General features: G+C 38.5%; 1 protein-coding gene across 1 annotated transcript in view; it reads right to left on the reverse strand.

The window, feature by feature from the left end:
* The window catches only part of DNAJC2 (DnaJ heat shock protein family (Hsp40) member C2), a 30,744-nt gene extending 16,562 nt beyond the window's left edge, over window positions 1–14,182 (reverse strand). Inside the window, exons 1-5 of the mRNA XM_004007824.5 lie at window positions 13,975–14,182; window positions 11,730–11,920; window positions 9,224–9,299; window positions 1,153–1,251; window positions 81–222 (exon numbers count right to left, since the gene is read on the reverse strand). Coding sequence (XP_004007873.1) covers window positions 81–222; window positions 1,153–1,251; window positions 9,224–9,299; window positions 11,730–11,920; window positions 13,975–14,038 — 572 coding nt within the window. The 5' untranslated portion in view covers window positions 14,039–14,182. The remainder of the gene's footprint in view (window positions 1–80; window positions 223–1,152; window positions 1,252–9,223; window positions 9,300–11,729; window positions 11,921–13,974) is intronic.
* Window positions 14,183–15,994: the final 1,812 nt, after the last annotated feature.

Genomic DNA, 15,994 nt, shown 5'->3' on the forward strand with positions numbered 1-15,994 from the left:
AGAGGGAAAAAACAGAAACTTGCAACTGTAAGAAGCCAGCCAGTAAAGCATTATGATCACAAGGGAATGACATAACTCACCTGGAATTCCTTTCAAACACTGGGGAAAACACTTCGAAGAAATTGTCCTTTGCTTCACTTTTAGAAGGAACTGAGTTATCAAAAGTAGGATCTACACTGTTAAATGCTCGTCTTTTCACTGGATCAGATAACATTTCATAAGCTGAAGAAAAAAAAATCAAAGGTCATATCACCATAATGCTACATTTTTTTCCTTAAAATAAAATTATGTTTTGTACTTAAAAGTTGTATGTGCTTATGGGGAGGGGAGGACTTCAGTAATAGCTTGGGCACTACTGGTTGCAACTGGACTTAAAAACTTCTGTAAGTATCTCCTCTGGAAAAGAAAGGACAAAACAGTAAACATTCAATCTTGAAGAAAGCATGACTGAGGAAAAAGAAATAGCTAGAAAATTAACTGTCAGATCCCAAGGCTGTTAAAAAAAACAAAGGATCTCTGGCATCCTGAGCACTGTGTAAGAGTGAGCCAATAAAGATAAGTTTGAAAAGTGTGTATCCAGTTTTTAAAAAATTAGCATCAAAATAAGAAATCACATTTAAGGAAACATTTAGAAATGGTCGTTGTCTCTATTAATTTGCTTATGAGGATATGGCTATGTAAATAGCCACTGACAGTTGTGGGTCCTTTACTAGGATAGAATCAACTTCTTGATTTAAATAAACAAAATATCTGAACAATTTAATTCCATAAAGTGTCTGAAACTGAAAAAGATCTTAGTAGTCTCAACCTTAAACACAGCACTTATATGAAGTAACTCCAGGATAAGCTTCTCGTAAGAATCACCTACAGATCTTGTTAAAAATGCAGATTCAGAAGGTCTGGGGCATGGCCAAAACTTCTGCATTTCTGACAAGCTGCATTTCTGGTATTGCTGATGCTGTTGGTTGGGAGAAGCTCACTTTATAAAGTAAGACTCTGGGGGAGATGACCACAAATAACCAGATGTTAATTAAAAATGTTTCTAAATGTTATGGTATAAATGAACTACAGTCTACATAGGAAACCTAATCCAAACAATTAATAAATAATCTTCACTATTAAAAATTCCCAACTCTTAATCCGATTTCTTACCTTTAGTTATGCAAGTGAAGTAGTCATTATCTCCTTCTTTTATTGGTTCACCAGCTGCTTTCCGTTTGTCCGGGTGATGTTTTAAAACCATTGCTTTATCTACAAAGTAAGATTTGGATAACTTGTCCTTTTAGTCATCAAAATTAAAAAAGATGATCAGTTAAGCAGAGCCATTTTTAAAAGCATAATATTAGTTTAAAAATATTTTCTCCCACAGTAAAACATATGCTTATTAAAAAGAAATTACAGAGAAATAATTTTAGTGTGTGTGTGCTCAGTCATGTCCAACTCTGTGCAACCCCATGGACTGCACCCTGCCAGGCTCCTCTGTCCATGGGATTTTCCAGCAAGATTATTAGAGTGGTTATTATTAGGTTGCCATTTCCTCCTCCAGGGGATCTTCCTGATCCAGAAACCCAAGTCTCTTGTGTCTCCCACACTGGCAGGCAGATTCTTTACTACTGGGCCACCTGAGAAACCCTGAAATAACTTCAAGAACTGGCCAAAGTGCCAGCACCCAAAAAGACAACTGCTATTAATATTTTGGTGTACTTCCACACAGACTTTTTCGCCCTTAAGCATATACCTTTAAAAATGTAGGTATAATCATATTATATATACCAATTTAAGTTGTGATTTTTTTCAACTAAGCATTACAGCAGTTCCATTTTCCAGGCAGTTACAAACGCTTCAGAAAATTTTAACAACTATTTAGTACAGTATTTCAAGTAGATTTATCATAACTTATTCAACTATTTCCCTACTGTTGGGTATTTACTATAGATTGTTTCCAATTCTTCACTACTATAAGCTACTTCAATATGCATCATTTTGTACAGAAGTATTTTTTCATATTTATGACTCTTTCTTCTCAGAATATACTTAGAGAAGTATATCAGTGAGTGAAATGTATGAACAAGTCCCTTTCTAAAAGTTATACCACTGCAACCCCTGTGTTAACATTCTTTTCACCACAACCTCAAGAGCACTGATCCAATCGTTTAAAACATCATTATCACTGGTGCTCAAGGAGATCAAAAAAAATTTTTGTGGTTGTTTCTATCTTTCATCCCTTACTCATGGAGTAATATAGAGCTATCATAGTTTTTCTTCTTAGTCTGTGAGTCATTTTACAATGAATAATGGCTAGCTGTTAATATCCATTAAGCATTTAATGGGTGCCAGCACTATTTATCAATTAATCTTTTCAGTAACTCTCTGAAAAAAGTACTATTAGTTTCTCCATTTTACAGATGAGGAAATAAGGCACAAGGAGGTTAAATACCACTTACTTTACCTCTGTGCAACCTGTCCAAAGTCCTGGCCAAATCGGGCTCCAATCCAGGCAGCCTGACTCCAGAGCCTGTGCTTGTATGCTGCCTCTCCTAGTCCATCATGTTTGATGCTAATGCTCTCCCCAGCTGCTGTGACCATTCTTGTGTTTTTAAAAAACAATCAGTTCATTAATTCATATTTACTGACCATTTCCTTTATATTGTATTACAGTACTTATAAAGGAGGTCCTTCATTCTTCAGAAGTTTGATATGTTTCTATCTGAGTATCTTCTATGGTCAAAATTGAAAAGCTTATTTAATTTTCAAAGTCCTAATATTATCTAATAATCCTTCCCTTCTCTACTAATTTGTGAGGCTTCCTTTATCTCAGTATATTTTACCAAGGTCTGTTTCTGGCTATTCTTGTCACGGGATTATCTTTAAAATGACTCTATCTTTCTAATATATTTGATGGTCCCTTCCAGAAACTATTATTTTTGTTTATTCTTCTTGCACTTGGCTACTTAATTCAACTCTTTTAGTTTTTAGACAGATCCTGTTACCTACAGCTTCCCTTTGGACTCAGCTGGTAAAGAATCCACCTGCAATGTGGGAGACCTGGGTTTGATCTCTGGGTTGGGAAGCTCCCCTGGAGAAGGGACAGGCTACCCACTCCAGTATTCTGGCCTGGAGAAGTCCATGGACTGCATAGTCCATGGGGTAGCAAAGAGTTGGACATGACTGAGCGACTTTCACTTTCATATATTACCTATAAATAATATATTTCTTTCTAATAGTTCTCTCTCCTTTAATATCTTAATTCACTGACCCAAACTTCCAAATAGCATAAAAGTCATTGGCAGACTCCCTCATGGGTGTTTATGAGAATATCACACAGTTAAAAGTTTGCTGGCAGTGAAATCTGAAATATGTAGAAATTAATTATATTTCTTTTCAAAGTTCTATTTCTCAAAAAGGAGTGAATATTAAATTGTACTGTATGTACTTTCACTATCTTCTTAGGACATCACATTGACATATTGATAATATTATGTAAAATATAAGCAGATTTAGCTTTGTTAATATATTCCTTAAGAGTAATATTCATGGGCAGTATTCTTTTAACATATTGTTGAATTCATTTTGCTATTAACTGTTTTTGTTTGTTTTTGGTATTTATTATTCAATACATTCATAGATGAGATTTGTAGTTTTGGGTTTTTTTAAAAGCTTTTCTGGCCACATTTAAAAAATTAGTTTTAAGATTCACAACTGAATTAAGAGGGTGATTAACAGACCTACAGACCCTCTGCCCTTCCTTATCAACTCCTCTCACCAGAGCAGTCCATTTGTTATTTTTTTTTAATCTGGATTTTTTTTTTTTTTTTTCCAAATCTGGCTGTACCATGCGGCTTGTGGGAACTCAGTTCCCTAACCAGAGATCAAACCCAGGCCCTGGCAATGAAAGTGCTGAGTCCTAACCACTGGACTAGCAGGGAATGCCCACTATTTGCTACAACTGATGACCCTACACTAACACTTCACAATCACCTAAAAGCCACAGTTTTCACTCCTGGTGGTGGATATTCTGTGGGTTTGGATGAATGCATGACAACACATATCCACCATACTATACAGAGTATTTTCACTGCCCCAAATCTTCTGCGTTCTACCTATTCATCTCTCCTCAATCCCTCAACCCCTGGCAACCAAGAACTTTTCACTGACTTTTCCATAATTCTGCCTTTCAATGCCACATTTTCATACTAGGATTACATTAACAGTCATGAAATGAATTGTTCCTAAAACAGTTTATCTTCAGCATGAGAATTTTCAATTCCTTAAGCATTTGACAAAAAATCCACTTAAGAATACTATGTTTTTCCTTCTTATAAATCCATTTTAAGATATTATCTACTTTTGTCCTTCCATCTTCCTCAGTGATATTCTTTTAAATATGTGAATTGAATGTTTTATTTTTTTCTCTCCTTTAGAAAAGGTAACAGAGGTATTCTCTGGTGGTCCAGTGGTTAAGATTCCACGCTTCCACTGCGAGGGACCTGAGTTCGATTCCTGATCAGAGGACTAAGATGCCACATGCCTTGCAGTGCAGAAAAAAAAACCGGGGGCAGGGCGGGGAGGAGAAGGTAACATGATAGCTTTGCAGGCAATGAACTTCCTGATGGTAGGGCTCTAGCTGCCAGCCGTCTGTTCTGATAGTCAGTGATCTTACTCTCACATCTATTAATACAATTTTTATTTCTGTCTAGGTCCAAGTGTATGTATATACAAATACTCAAGTCATTTTTTTTGGGGGGTTTGTTGAATCAGATCTACTTTATTACATAGAATATAGTGTTCATATTTTAAGTACTCCATTCAAAAGGTTGCAAAATTGTATACAATTGCTTAACAACCACTCAAAGGAAAATACAGGTTGTTTTCATCACTCAGAGTTCCCCTGTACCCTCTTTTCCAGTCAAGTCCCACCCCCCACCACTTGGGGCTACCCTTCTGATTTCTCTCATGAGAGATTATGTTTGTAGGCTCTTGAAGTTCATCTAAATGGAATCATACAGTATGTCTTTGTATCTGACATAATGTTTTAAGATTCACCCCCCTTATGTATATCAGCAATTTTTAAAAAACTGCTAAACACTATTCTATGAATATAAGCAGTTTGTTTATCCATCATCCTGTTGGTAAACATTTGGGTGGCTTCCAGTTTTTGGACACTGTGAATGAAGCTGCTATGAATATTTCTGTACAATATTTCTTTTTATGGCATATTTAGTGATTTTTGTGTACACTGCAAGGGTTCAGAAACTTTGATAAATACACTTTTGTTTTTTTGAGCTACAGTCAAAAAATAAAAAAAAAAACAATTGTATTATCAGTTTGTCCACTAACACTCAAGAGGAGACATTTTCACCTTCTAGCTGGTTTAAGAAGAAAAGAAATTTAGTGAAGGTTATTAGGCACCTCACAGGAACTAAGAGTCTGACTATTAGGCCTGGAAGCTTACTAGCCAGAAACAACAATCACATCATATAGGATAGTTCAGAGGTGTGATGACCCCACCATTGTTGGGCACTGCAAGAAGGAAGCACTGGCTTTTCCCACGGCCAGTGGTTGGGGAAAACCATAGCTTCTCTAGTCACCGCTCGGGGCTCTTCTACCCTCGTTGGCAAAATGGATGCTGTGCAGATCGGCCTAACTCACACTGTTCTCTTTTGAAATGCAAGTGTGTGCTGAGGAGTAAACCCTAATGGCAACCCACTCCAGTATTCTTGCCTGGAAAATTCCATGGAGAGGAGGCTGGCAGGCTACAGTCCAAGGAGTCACAAAGAGTTGGACACAACTAACCACACACATGCACGCACACATGCCTACAAATATTCTCAATCTCAAGTCACAGCTCTTTATAAATCAGGTAAGTTTTCTTCTTTATTTGCAATTACTGCCTCTGTTACATTTATTCTGACCCGCTCTTTAGGGAAATCTGACATCTTTTTATTCTTTCCTTCTGAATCTTGGGACATTCCTCTAGGCTCTCTGTTTTACTGTTTTCTAACTGTAGTCAGTTGTAACTCTAAACCTTGCTCTCCTGTTTTGAGTTTCCAGGCAATTTTTTTTTCTCTTGAGTCTCTTTCTGCAATGCCTATGCCGCCCCTGCCTTACCCCAATGCAACATCTTCATATCACACTGACAAGGTGGAGTAAGTCTTCTTTTGAACCTTGTGATAAAGTCTGAGATAGGCGATGCCTGTTTTTTGTTAATAGTCTCCTCTTAAGCTACACTGTTTTTTCCCTCATTGACTCTTCTACCTGGTCACCTCTAGTCATTTATGTATAGTATACTCTGCCCAGAGGTGGGGCTGAAGGAGGCAAAAGATGTCCTCCAATATTAAAAATGAGATAACGGAGGCCAAAGAACATCCTTCAGTTTGAAAGAGAGACAAGGGTACTTTCTGAGCAACTGTTGTGCATGTTTACTGTAATTTCAGACTTCTCTCTCCTCCCTTCCTCACCAAAGACAGTTTCTGGGGTTTTGAAGGTACATTACTAAATGGGCTTTTATTGTACATTCATATTGCTATTATCAGAAAAAGCACCTATGATTTTTTATATAGAAGTACAGCTGATTTACAATATTGTATTAGTTTCAGTTCACAGCAAAGTGATTCAGATATATATATATTTTCCCTGATTCTTTTCCATTATAGATTATTACAAAAAGTCTCTATTATTTCTAATTTTAAGAGGCATTCTATGAATCAGTTTTCAGCTTAAAATATGAGAATTACTTTTCAAATATTTATTTATTTATATTTATTTGATTGCAACAGGCCTTAGTTGTGGCCTATCGGATCTTCAGTTGCACATATCAGATCCAGCTCCCTGACCAGGGATTGAACCTGGGTCTCCTTCACTGGAGCACAGAGTTCTAGCCACTGGACCACCCAGGAAGTCCTCCATAAGAAGTATTTTAAGCTAAAATTATTAAATTTAGAAAATTCAAATCAAAGACTTTATTTCCAAGCAGAGACTATCAAACCTACATGCATCATTTGCCAGTGTCGCAATTTTTCTTCAAGAGAGAAATGGAAATACTTTTAGTATGCAAGTACTTTCTCTTAGTCCATCATTCAACTTTCCTAGCAATTCTTTTCAGATAATGCAGAAAAGGAAAAAAAGACCACTTACTTTATCCACTCATGAATGAATCCCTAATTTTCATCATAGCCATACAAAAAATTTAAAAAATTAAAACTTTCAACAAACTATTATGTACAAAATATGCTATAAGGATATACTATACAATGCAGGGAATATAATCAATATTTTACAGTAACTATAAGTGGAATATAACTTTTAAAAATTGTGAATCACTATACTGGACACCTGTAATTTATATAATATTATACATTAACTATACTTTAATTTAAAAAATTAAAATGTAAAAAAAGCCTACAACCTCCTTTATGTGTTGGCAACAGGATTCAAGAACTAGAAGGGCCTCAAATGTAATCAGACTCATATTATTAGGTTTGTCTATGCTAATAATTACAAACTTGCAAACAATTAACTTTGCATTTTTACTTTTGGACTAGATTCCAGGGAGCAGTAAGTAGCAGTCATCTATTTTATAGTGACAGAGGAAAGAGAATGTCAGTCTTCTGAATAAATACTGAGAATATTCAATAAGGAGGCAGAGAGTTAGTTGTAAATCCACATAATGTTAATAATCTGTACACTGGGGGTACAAAACTTTTGGCACAGTATTCAAAAATTAATTTCTATTATCCCAATAAAATGAATGGGCTTAACAGAAGCAAATGGATGTTTCTTTTATAATTATTACATATGTTTCTATCTTTAGAGAAACAATTCCCTCATCTTAAAACATAAAACTACTTTCATAGTTCTAAATCACTTTCAGTTCTTTCACAAATTTGTATGTGTCAACACATTTATAGTATTTGCATGCTATTCTCTCAGAGTAAGACTTTGCAGATACTTTCCCAGAGCAAATAAAATTTCCTAGCATTTATGTATATTGCAATGACGATTCATATGCATTAACATATGCTTATTCTAAAATCATGGCAGGCTTTAAAGAAATCCAATAATAGGTCTTAAATAATCTCATAAATTCAACTAACAAAATGAAGAAGATACTTCCTGTGACTTTCCTAAATACAAGCAATAACGGGAAAATTTTGAGTTTACTTCACAATTGTGTGTGCTTTGTGCTCAGTCACATCTGACTCTTTGTGCACCCCCTGGACTGTAGTCCACAAAGTGCCTCTGTCCGTGGAATTTTCCAGGCAATAAAATGAGTGGGTTGCCATTCCCTGCTTCAGGGGATCTTCCCGACCCAGGGACTGAACTGGTGTTTCCTGCATTCACAGGTGGATTCTTTACCACTGCATCCCCTGGGAAGCCCCATTTACCGTACTTAGGCTCAACCGGTATTTTTCAACATGAGGTAGATCTCATTCAGTTATCTTTCTCCAAGTAGAATACTTTCTCTTCTTGACTGACCCTGATTCCCTGCTCCTTTTTCATATGGCCACAATTTTATCTCCTCTGATCTCAATATCCATTCTCTACAGTAGAAGGCAGAACACTGTTCTAAGATAAAAGAGAAAACTGATCACCTTCACCTCTTTCGTGAAGCTTTACTAATTAGGTGACCAAATGGTGTGCAAGAAATTACGTCCACAAGACATCAGAGGACAGAACAGTTTAGAGCGCTAAGTGGACAGTGACGCTTAAGCCAATGAAGACTGGTTTGCCAGCGATTTCTGCCCCCGCACCTGCACCCCCACCAATTTTTAACCTTGTCAATAAAAAGAACAATGAAGCGTCAGATACCTCTTTCTTGGACAGAAGCGATAAGATGGTATCAACAGAGATGTGACCGAAGATCACAAAAGAGCACCGACAAACTGAAGCTATCAAGGCATCTTCACTAAGCACAACTGGCCAAACTTCCAAAGGGAGGCGAAATACTATTTTTTTAAAAAGTGTGCCATTAGAAGAATGCTGTTTATTCTGTCACAAATACACTCACCCGGTTTCTTGACCCTAATGAGAATATCCATTCAGGAGACTTATTGTTTATTTTTGATTTTGAAGGTAAGGAGACTGTGGTTATACACTGGTATACTACATAACTTACATTAAATCCAGAGTTATGCCTAGAAACTGTAATCATGCAATACTTTTTCAAGAGGATAACATTTGCTATGGCAGATATTTGATTATTCCAAAATAACCAAGTACTTACGAGCTGCTTTAATCTGTCTCTGTGTAGCTTTGTATCTTACGTGGCCAAGTCCAAGTACTGCATAATGATCTTGGTTCTGATAAAGACACAGAAGGGAGTCAAATTTGAAATGAAGCCATATATCCTATCCCTTGTGTTGCTATCCTAATACAATGTTTCCTAAAATGAGACTCTCATAATAGAAGTTTAGTGAAATATTCCACATGAGTCCTGAGGTCATAGAAGTTTAGAAAACGTGGACCACTGTATATATAGCCTTCTTGATAATTTGTATACACGGAAAGCAAACAAAGGCTCTGAGAAGCCCTGCAGTTTTAAAAAAAACAAAACAAACAAACCCAAAACAAAAACAAGCAGACAGAAACTTAGAAAGTCTAGTATTTTTTGAAATTACTTGACCAAATAACTTTTTCTATTAATACAAATTAATATCCTATGGCTATCCTTAAATCAAGGTATAGCCAGAAAGATTTCAGAACTGAGGGGAGCATTACAGAAGCCCCAGTAGGTTGGGCCAGTGGCAATGACAGGATAGGAACCATGTGAAGCAAAGAAGCTTGGATGAACATTTTGACAAACTGGGGTTTCTTTGGATAGCAAGCACCTGCTTTCATTTTCCTCGCAAATCTAGAGGCTGAGGCAGCACTTGAGCGAAGGCTCCTAACAGAACTCAAAGGGTGTATGTAGTATCAGAGATTGAGTGGGAAGAAAGGGGAGTTGAAGGTATAAAACATGGGAGAAAAAAAATCGAATAGGATCAACTGGTGTTCCTTTAAATTCAGGACTGCGAACTCCCAATGGATGGGTTCCTTTATTATGCCTGGCACTCACACTTCATTCCACTCTCTCCAGCTATTATTACATACCTTGGTCCTCTAGTCTTTCCTTAAGCTTCACAGACCCTGCTCCACCCTCTCATCAATGGCCTTGTTTCCTGCTTAAGGAAAACTATGTAAATTACCACACTCAAATTCCTCCATCTTTTTGCCATTGTCCTGCATCCATGTATCTTTTCCCTTTCCCTCACCACTAAGAAAGTCTGTCCTACTAAGACAAATTACTCCATTCCTCTTCTTGGTTCTAAACACCATCTTCTCTACGTCTGTCAAATGCTAGCATCTTTCAGCCGTCTTCTAAATTTCAGCTGAATTATCTTCATCAGTATTAGAAGATGCTCTGTTATCGCTCCTCATTGAGACCATGCTTCCATTTCTTAGCTTCCCATCAAAATTACTTCTTGAAAAAGCTGTCCTCCTTTAGCTTTACATCCTCTAGAATCTACTTTTCAAATCACTCCAATCTAGTTCTACTCTGTCCATTCTCAGTCCCGGGGTTATGAAACTGCTCTCTTCAGAATCAATTTCCAACTGCCAAATATAAGATCACCCAACTGCCTTTATTTGACTTCAACTTTCACTGGCAGCACAGGTGACTCTTTTCTTGAAACATTATCTTGCTTTAGTTTCTGTGAATCCACTGTTTTTCTCCCATCTTTCAGTAGCTTTTCCAGTTATTCTGACTGGCTTCTCAAGGCCCTACAAAGCTCAGTCCTGGGGTTTCTGTCTCTCTCTATACCTTGATCCAAGCTGATCTGATCCGATGCTAGGGTTGGAAGATAGTAATTGCCCTGTAAACGCTCATAACTCCCTAGTTCACTCTACCACATATGTCTGAGTTCCAGATGCAGAGCAACACAACACCATGCCCCCCACAAACTTCCTTTTCCTGCAGTGCTGTGCTGGTGACCAACACCACAGTCTAACAAGTGACTCAAGCTGGGGTGATCAGGGGGTCTTCCAAATATGTCCCCTTCTCTTGGGCAGCACGACCAAGGTCTCCAAGACTCGTCAAGTCTACCTCCCCCCAAAGCAAATCTTTCTCCTCTGTCTCAAAACTTGGCTACAAATTTAGTTCAAGCATCAAGCATTCATTTGTACACTAGCCCTATAACAGCAAACTGTTCCCTTCCCCTCTCATCCTGCTCTCCCTTTTCAAGCAAATTTCTGTACTACCAGAAATTACTTTTCTGAAATTAGCTCAGAAACTTCTGATGATGTCTTACTTGTCCTGAAAACAAACTTAAATTCCTTCCTTGGTATGGCATACAAAGGACACTCCAGAGTTCATTCAGATTCTGCTTTCAGCCTGACTTCTCACCACCACCCTTCCATGCGCTACTCTACCCTTCACCAAGTCCTGAAGAGGCAGCACGCATTCTTTTACTCCTTCGTGTCTTTGCATATCTATTCCTTCTGCCCAGAACACCTTTTCTCTCTCTTGCTTCAAAGATCGTCACTTAACCTTTTAAGACCACTCAGACATTACCTTTTCCGTGAAACCTTTCCGGATTTCTCCAGTAGAGATAGCATCCTATGGCTAGTGCTGTCCCACTCAGGATTTGACCATAAACAGGTGCTAAATTATGATTATTTTGTTGAATCATTTAAAAACATGGTTTAATAATGGAAAACTGCATCTGACTGAATAAGATTCAGATATTAAATACCTTCCAGTCTTTGGGATCAAGTGTTTTCAGCATGGGAAACTCTTCTAACTGCAATTCTTCATCTTCCGATTCCTCTGATAACTCTTTCTTATCCTCCAGTTCCTGAAAAGAGGCAGAAGCATTTCTGTTTCTCCTCTTAACAAAAGCTTCAAACCATCTTCCCACAGGTTCAACTTGACAGAGTGTTGAGGCTGTGAGTGAAAGTGTTAAGACAGGCTTCAGTGTATTGCACAGAATAAATCTGTTCCAAGGCAATAAATATCAAACCACTGACAGCATAAGTATATAATTTTAAAACCATCAACTGAGAAACTAACGGCAGTAATCCAGTTAACATGAGGATAAGCAATAAATAATCATTTCCTAGTATTTACAGAGTTAATCAACATCTTCCAATTATCCGATAAAACAAGACAATCATCAATATCAATAAATCGATACTTTTCTGAGAAAATGAGAGGAAGATGAGGGACAGGGAGAGATGTTTCTAACTGCCTTCTTTTTAGACTAGTAATTGTAATAAAGCAACAAATAATTATAAACTCATAAAGAGCCTCATCAAAAAAATCTTCTAAAAACAACTCAAAATATTTCAATTATTAAAACCTGAATTTAGATAGCTTTCAAACATTTTAAGAATTCACTAGCAATGATTTTTTCTGAAGGACAATTTTCAAGCAGCTAACAGGAATTTACTAATGAAACTGTGCTTTAGTGGAACAGCTCTGAAATCAAAAGCTCTGAATTTCAGCGTGGGTTTGATTATTAGTAGCTATCTGAAATGAGTCAGAGATGCCTTCAACTGTAAAATGGGAATACTTATCTGCTTCCTTGTAAAACTGGATGACAAACTATGAAAGCACTTTGAAAATCAAAGGAAAAAAGAAAGAAAAGTGAAGTCACTCAGTCGTGTCCGACTCTTTGCCACCCCATGGACTGTGGCCTACCAGACTCCTCTGTCCATGGAATTTTCCAGGCAAGAGTACTGGAGTGGGTTGCCATTTCCTTCTGCAGGGGATTTTTCAGACCCAGGGACTGAACTCAGGTCTCATGCATTGCAGACAGACCCTTTACCATCTGAGTCACCAGGGAAGCCCCAAACGTAAAAGTAAGTCTTTATCATTATTCCTGGGAAGTGCGGTAAGTCACTATACCTTTGTACATTAACAAAGAAAGGTAATTTGGGTCAGGAAAAAAGTGAGCATCTTGATTTTAATTTTATATTTCAAACAAAAGCAAAAAGCTGTATTATCTAATAATAACTCAGATTTAAGTCTTTCTTTGTACTGAATGGCCACAATTTTGTAAAACTAGTTCCACTTTTCATGTTTTACTTGGGTAGGAAAATTGAGGTTTCTTCTACCATTCACAGAAGATTCCAAACCACTATGTTCAAGAAGTACAACCTGTGTGTGTAGTGGTGTGGCTTTCAAGCCTTTCTATTTGCGAGATTACAGAGAAACCTCTGTAAGCAGGAACGCAACATGTGCCGCGAAGTATGTCTGAAATCACATACAACAAGCGTCTGTATAAGTAGTTCTGATAATCAATGAAATCATTGAAACTAGAGACTCTTTAAATTTACAATACCATGACTATCCTGGGCTATAAATCTAAGAAGCTGCAGCAGCAGGGGAACTTTCTTTCCCTTAAAAAAACTCCCAAAACTGACGACAGTTGATTTACATAGGACGTTTCACTTAATGACTGCCTTTAAAAGTCTGTCTACATGGGTCTTACCACCACCACACAGTGGTCTTTTCTTATCGAATATAAGGAGCACTGTTTGGGTTGGGATACCTAAAAAACAAAGCCGGAGCAGACGTACAGAGGGAGAGAGGTGTTTAAGTGAGCGCCGGCAGCAAAGCTTTGTAGGGGCTCAGGCACGTGGGGAGCTCGCTGCGGGCAGTTTCTTGCCTTAGGCAAGGAGATGCTTTTAAGAACCTTGTTAGGGTACTAAAGGGTTCGGTTCCGAACTGCTCCGCCTGATCCATGAGTCAGCAGCAGCGACACGAGGAAGAAATTGCGGGGGCAGAAGGAAGACGCCCCCCTCCCTCCTTCCTTCCAGTCCGGGGAAGGACTTCTGTGTAACAGGGAGCAAAAAGATACTCGTGACGTCGCAGCCCCGCACTCGATAAGCTAGCTGCCACGGGCAAGGATAGAGAGGTTACGGGGTCACCAAGGTGGAGGACCGAAGAGAGCGGCGGCTGAGGCTAGACGGAGCCGGGGCTGAGTGGGCACGTACCAGAGGTCAGAGCGTGGGTGATGGCGGTGCCCTGGCCGTCTGCAGCGCTTGGCAGGAGCAGCATGATGACGCCGGAGCCAGCCCCGCGGGCGCAGCGGCTCGCGTCCCAGGAGGAGGGCGCTTAGAGTCCCTCCAGCTCTACCTCTCTGTCCGAGCCTCGCGCCTTGGCTCGACGAGGTCCAGGAACCGGCGCATGGAGACTGCTAATAACTACTTCCGGGATGAATCCTTCGTGGTGCGTAGGCCAATCCCACCCCCATTCCCCTCAGCCAACGTGTGCGGCTGCCTTGGTCCTCTACTGACTAACATCCGGGTGGGGACCAAGATTCACGAATGAAAGGTTCCTAGAATTATCTGTTTCCTGGTTTAAAAAAAAAAGATTAATTTCCGCTTCCAGTGCAATACATAGAACATGATTTTCTAAAGCAGCTCTTAGTATATTCTTTTCCTTTTTAAGTTACTACTACTTTATTAGTCTGAATGTAACCGTTCATTTTTATAGTAGCTCTACTTGTATAAAAAGTGAAAAGATGTGTACAAATTAGTATTGAGAATAACTGTTACAGCCGATACGTTTACAGAGAATTCTGTACATACAACTCTAATGCAATTATGTTTACCTAAATAATAATAGAAAGTGAAAGTTGTTTAGTCATGTCTGACTCTTTGCAACCGCATCAACTATACAGTCCATGGAATTCTCCAGGCCAGAATACTGGAGTGGGTAGACTTTTCCTTCTCCAGAAATAATAGAAGCTAACGTTTGTTGTGCTGTTACTAGTTTACCCGTGGTATCTCATTTAACACTCCTATCATTTGCAGAAGAAACCCCTCTCAGTGTTAGATCCTAATCCAAGGCCGACAATCATTTTACACTGCTCTAGGAGCATTAAGTTTTCTTTCAGGATATTCCCAATTACAGGACTCTGGGACTAAATTGTTCATAAAGACATTTATACTTCAGCTGTATGATTCCTTCTAGGACTGAAGGAAAAAGCAAGAATTAGCAAAAGGAAAATGGGTGAAAATTCACAGACCCTCCTACCCCACAACTCCCACTCCCATTAGCCCTGCCAGACTATCTGGATTAGGTTGTGCAAAAGAAAAGACTTGATGTACCCACTCTTCCTGCAAAGAGAACCAGAAATAAGCAAATTATAATCTAGGAATTAATTTTCATTGTTAAAATACATTGACTTTTACCTGTGTATGTCACATGACAAAACTGGTATTTCAAAACTAAGCTAATCAATTTCCCACTAAAACTCTTATTGACCCCTTTCTTTATTAATTTTCAGTTCAGTTCAGTTCAGTTGCTCAGTTGTGTCTGACACTTTGCAACCCCATGGACTGCACAGGCCTTCCTGTCCATCACCAACTCTTGGAGCTTACTCAAACTCATGTCCAGGTGATGCCATCCAACCATCTCATCCTCTATCATCTCCTTCTCCTCCCTTCTTCAATCTTTCCCAGCATCAGGGTCTTTTCAAATGAGTCAGTTCTTCGCATCAGGTGGCCAAAGTATTGGAGTTTCAGCTTCAGCATCAGTCCTTCCAATGAATATTCAGGATTGATTTCTTTTAGGATGGACTGATTGGATTTCCTTACACTCCAAGGGACTCTTAAGAATCTTCTCCAACATAACAGTTCAAAAGCATCAATTCTTCAGCGCTCAGCTTTGTTTATATTCCAACTCTCACATCCATACATGAGCACTGGAAAAACCATAGCCTTGACTAGACAGACCTTTGTTGGCAAAGTAATGTCTCTGCTTTTGAATATGCTGTCCCAGGTTGGTCATAATTTTTCTTCCAAGGAGCAAGTGTCTTTTAATTTCATGGCTGCAGCCACCATCTGCAGTGATTTTGGAGCCCCCTAAAATAAAGTCTGACACTGTTTCCCCATCTATTTCCCATGAAGTGATGGGACCAGATGCCATATCTTAGTTTTTTGAATGTTGAGCTTTAAGCCAACTTTTTCACTCTACTCTTTCACTTTCATCAAGAGGCTCTTTATTAAT

Source organism: Ovis aries, chromosome 4 (assembly GCF_016772045.2).
Source record: "Ovis aries strain OAR_USU_Benz2616 breed Rambouillet chromosome 4, ARS-UI_Ramb_v3.0, whole genome shotgun sequence".
Taxonomy (NCBI): domain Eukaryota; kingdom Metazoa; phylum Chordata; class Mammalia; order Artiodactyla; family Bovidae; genus Ovis; species Ovis aries.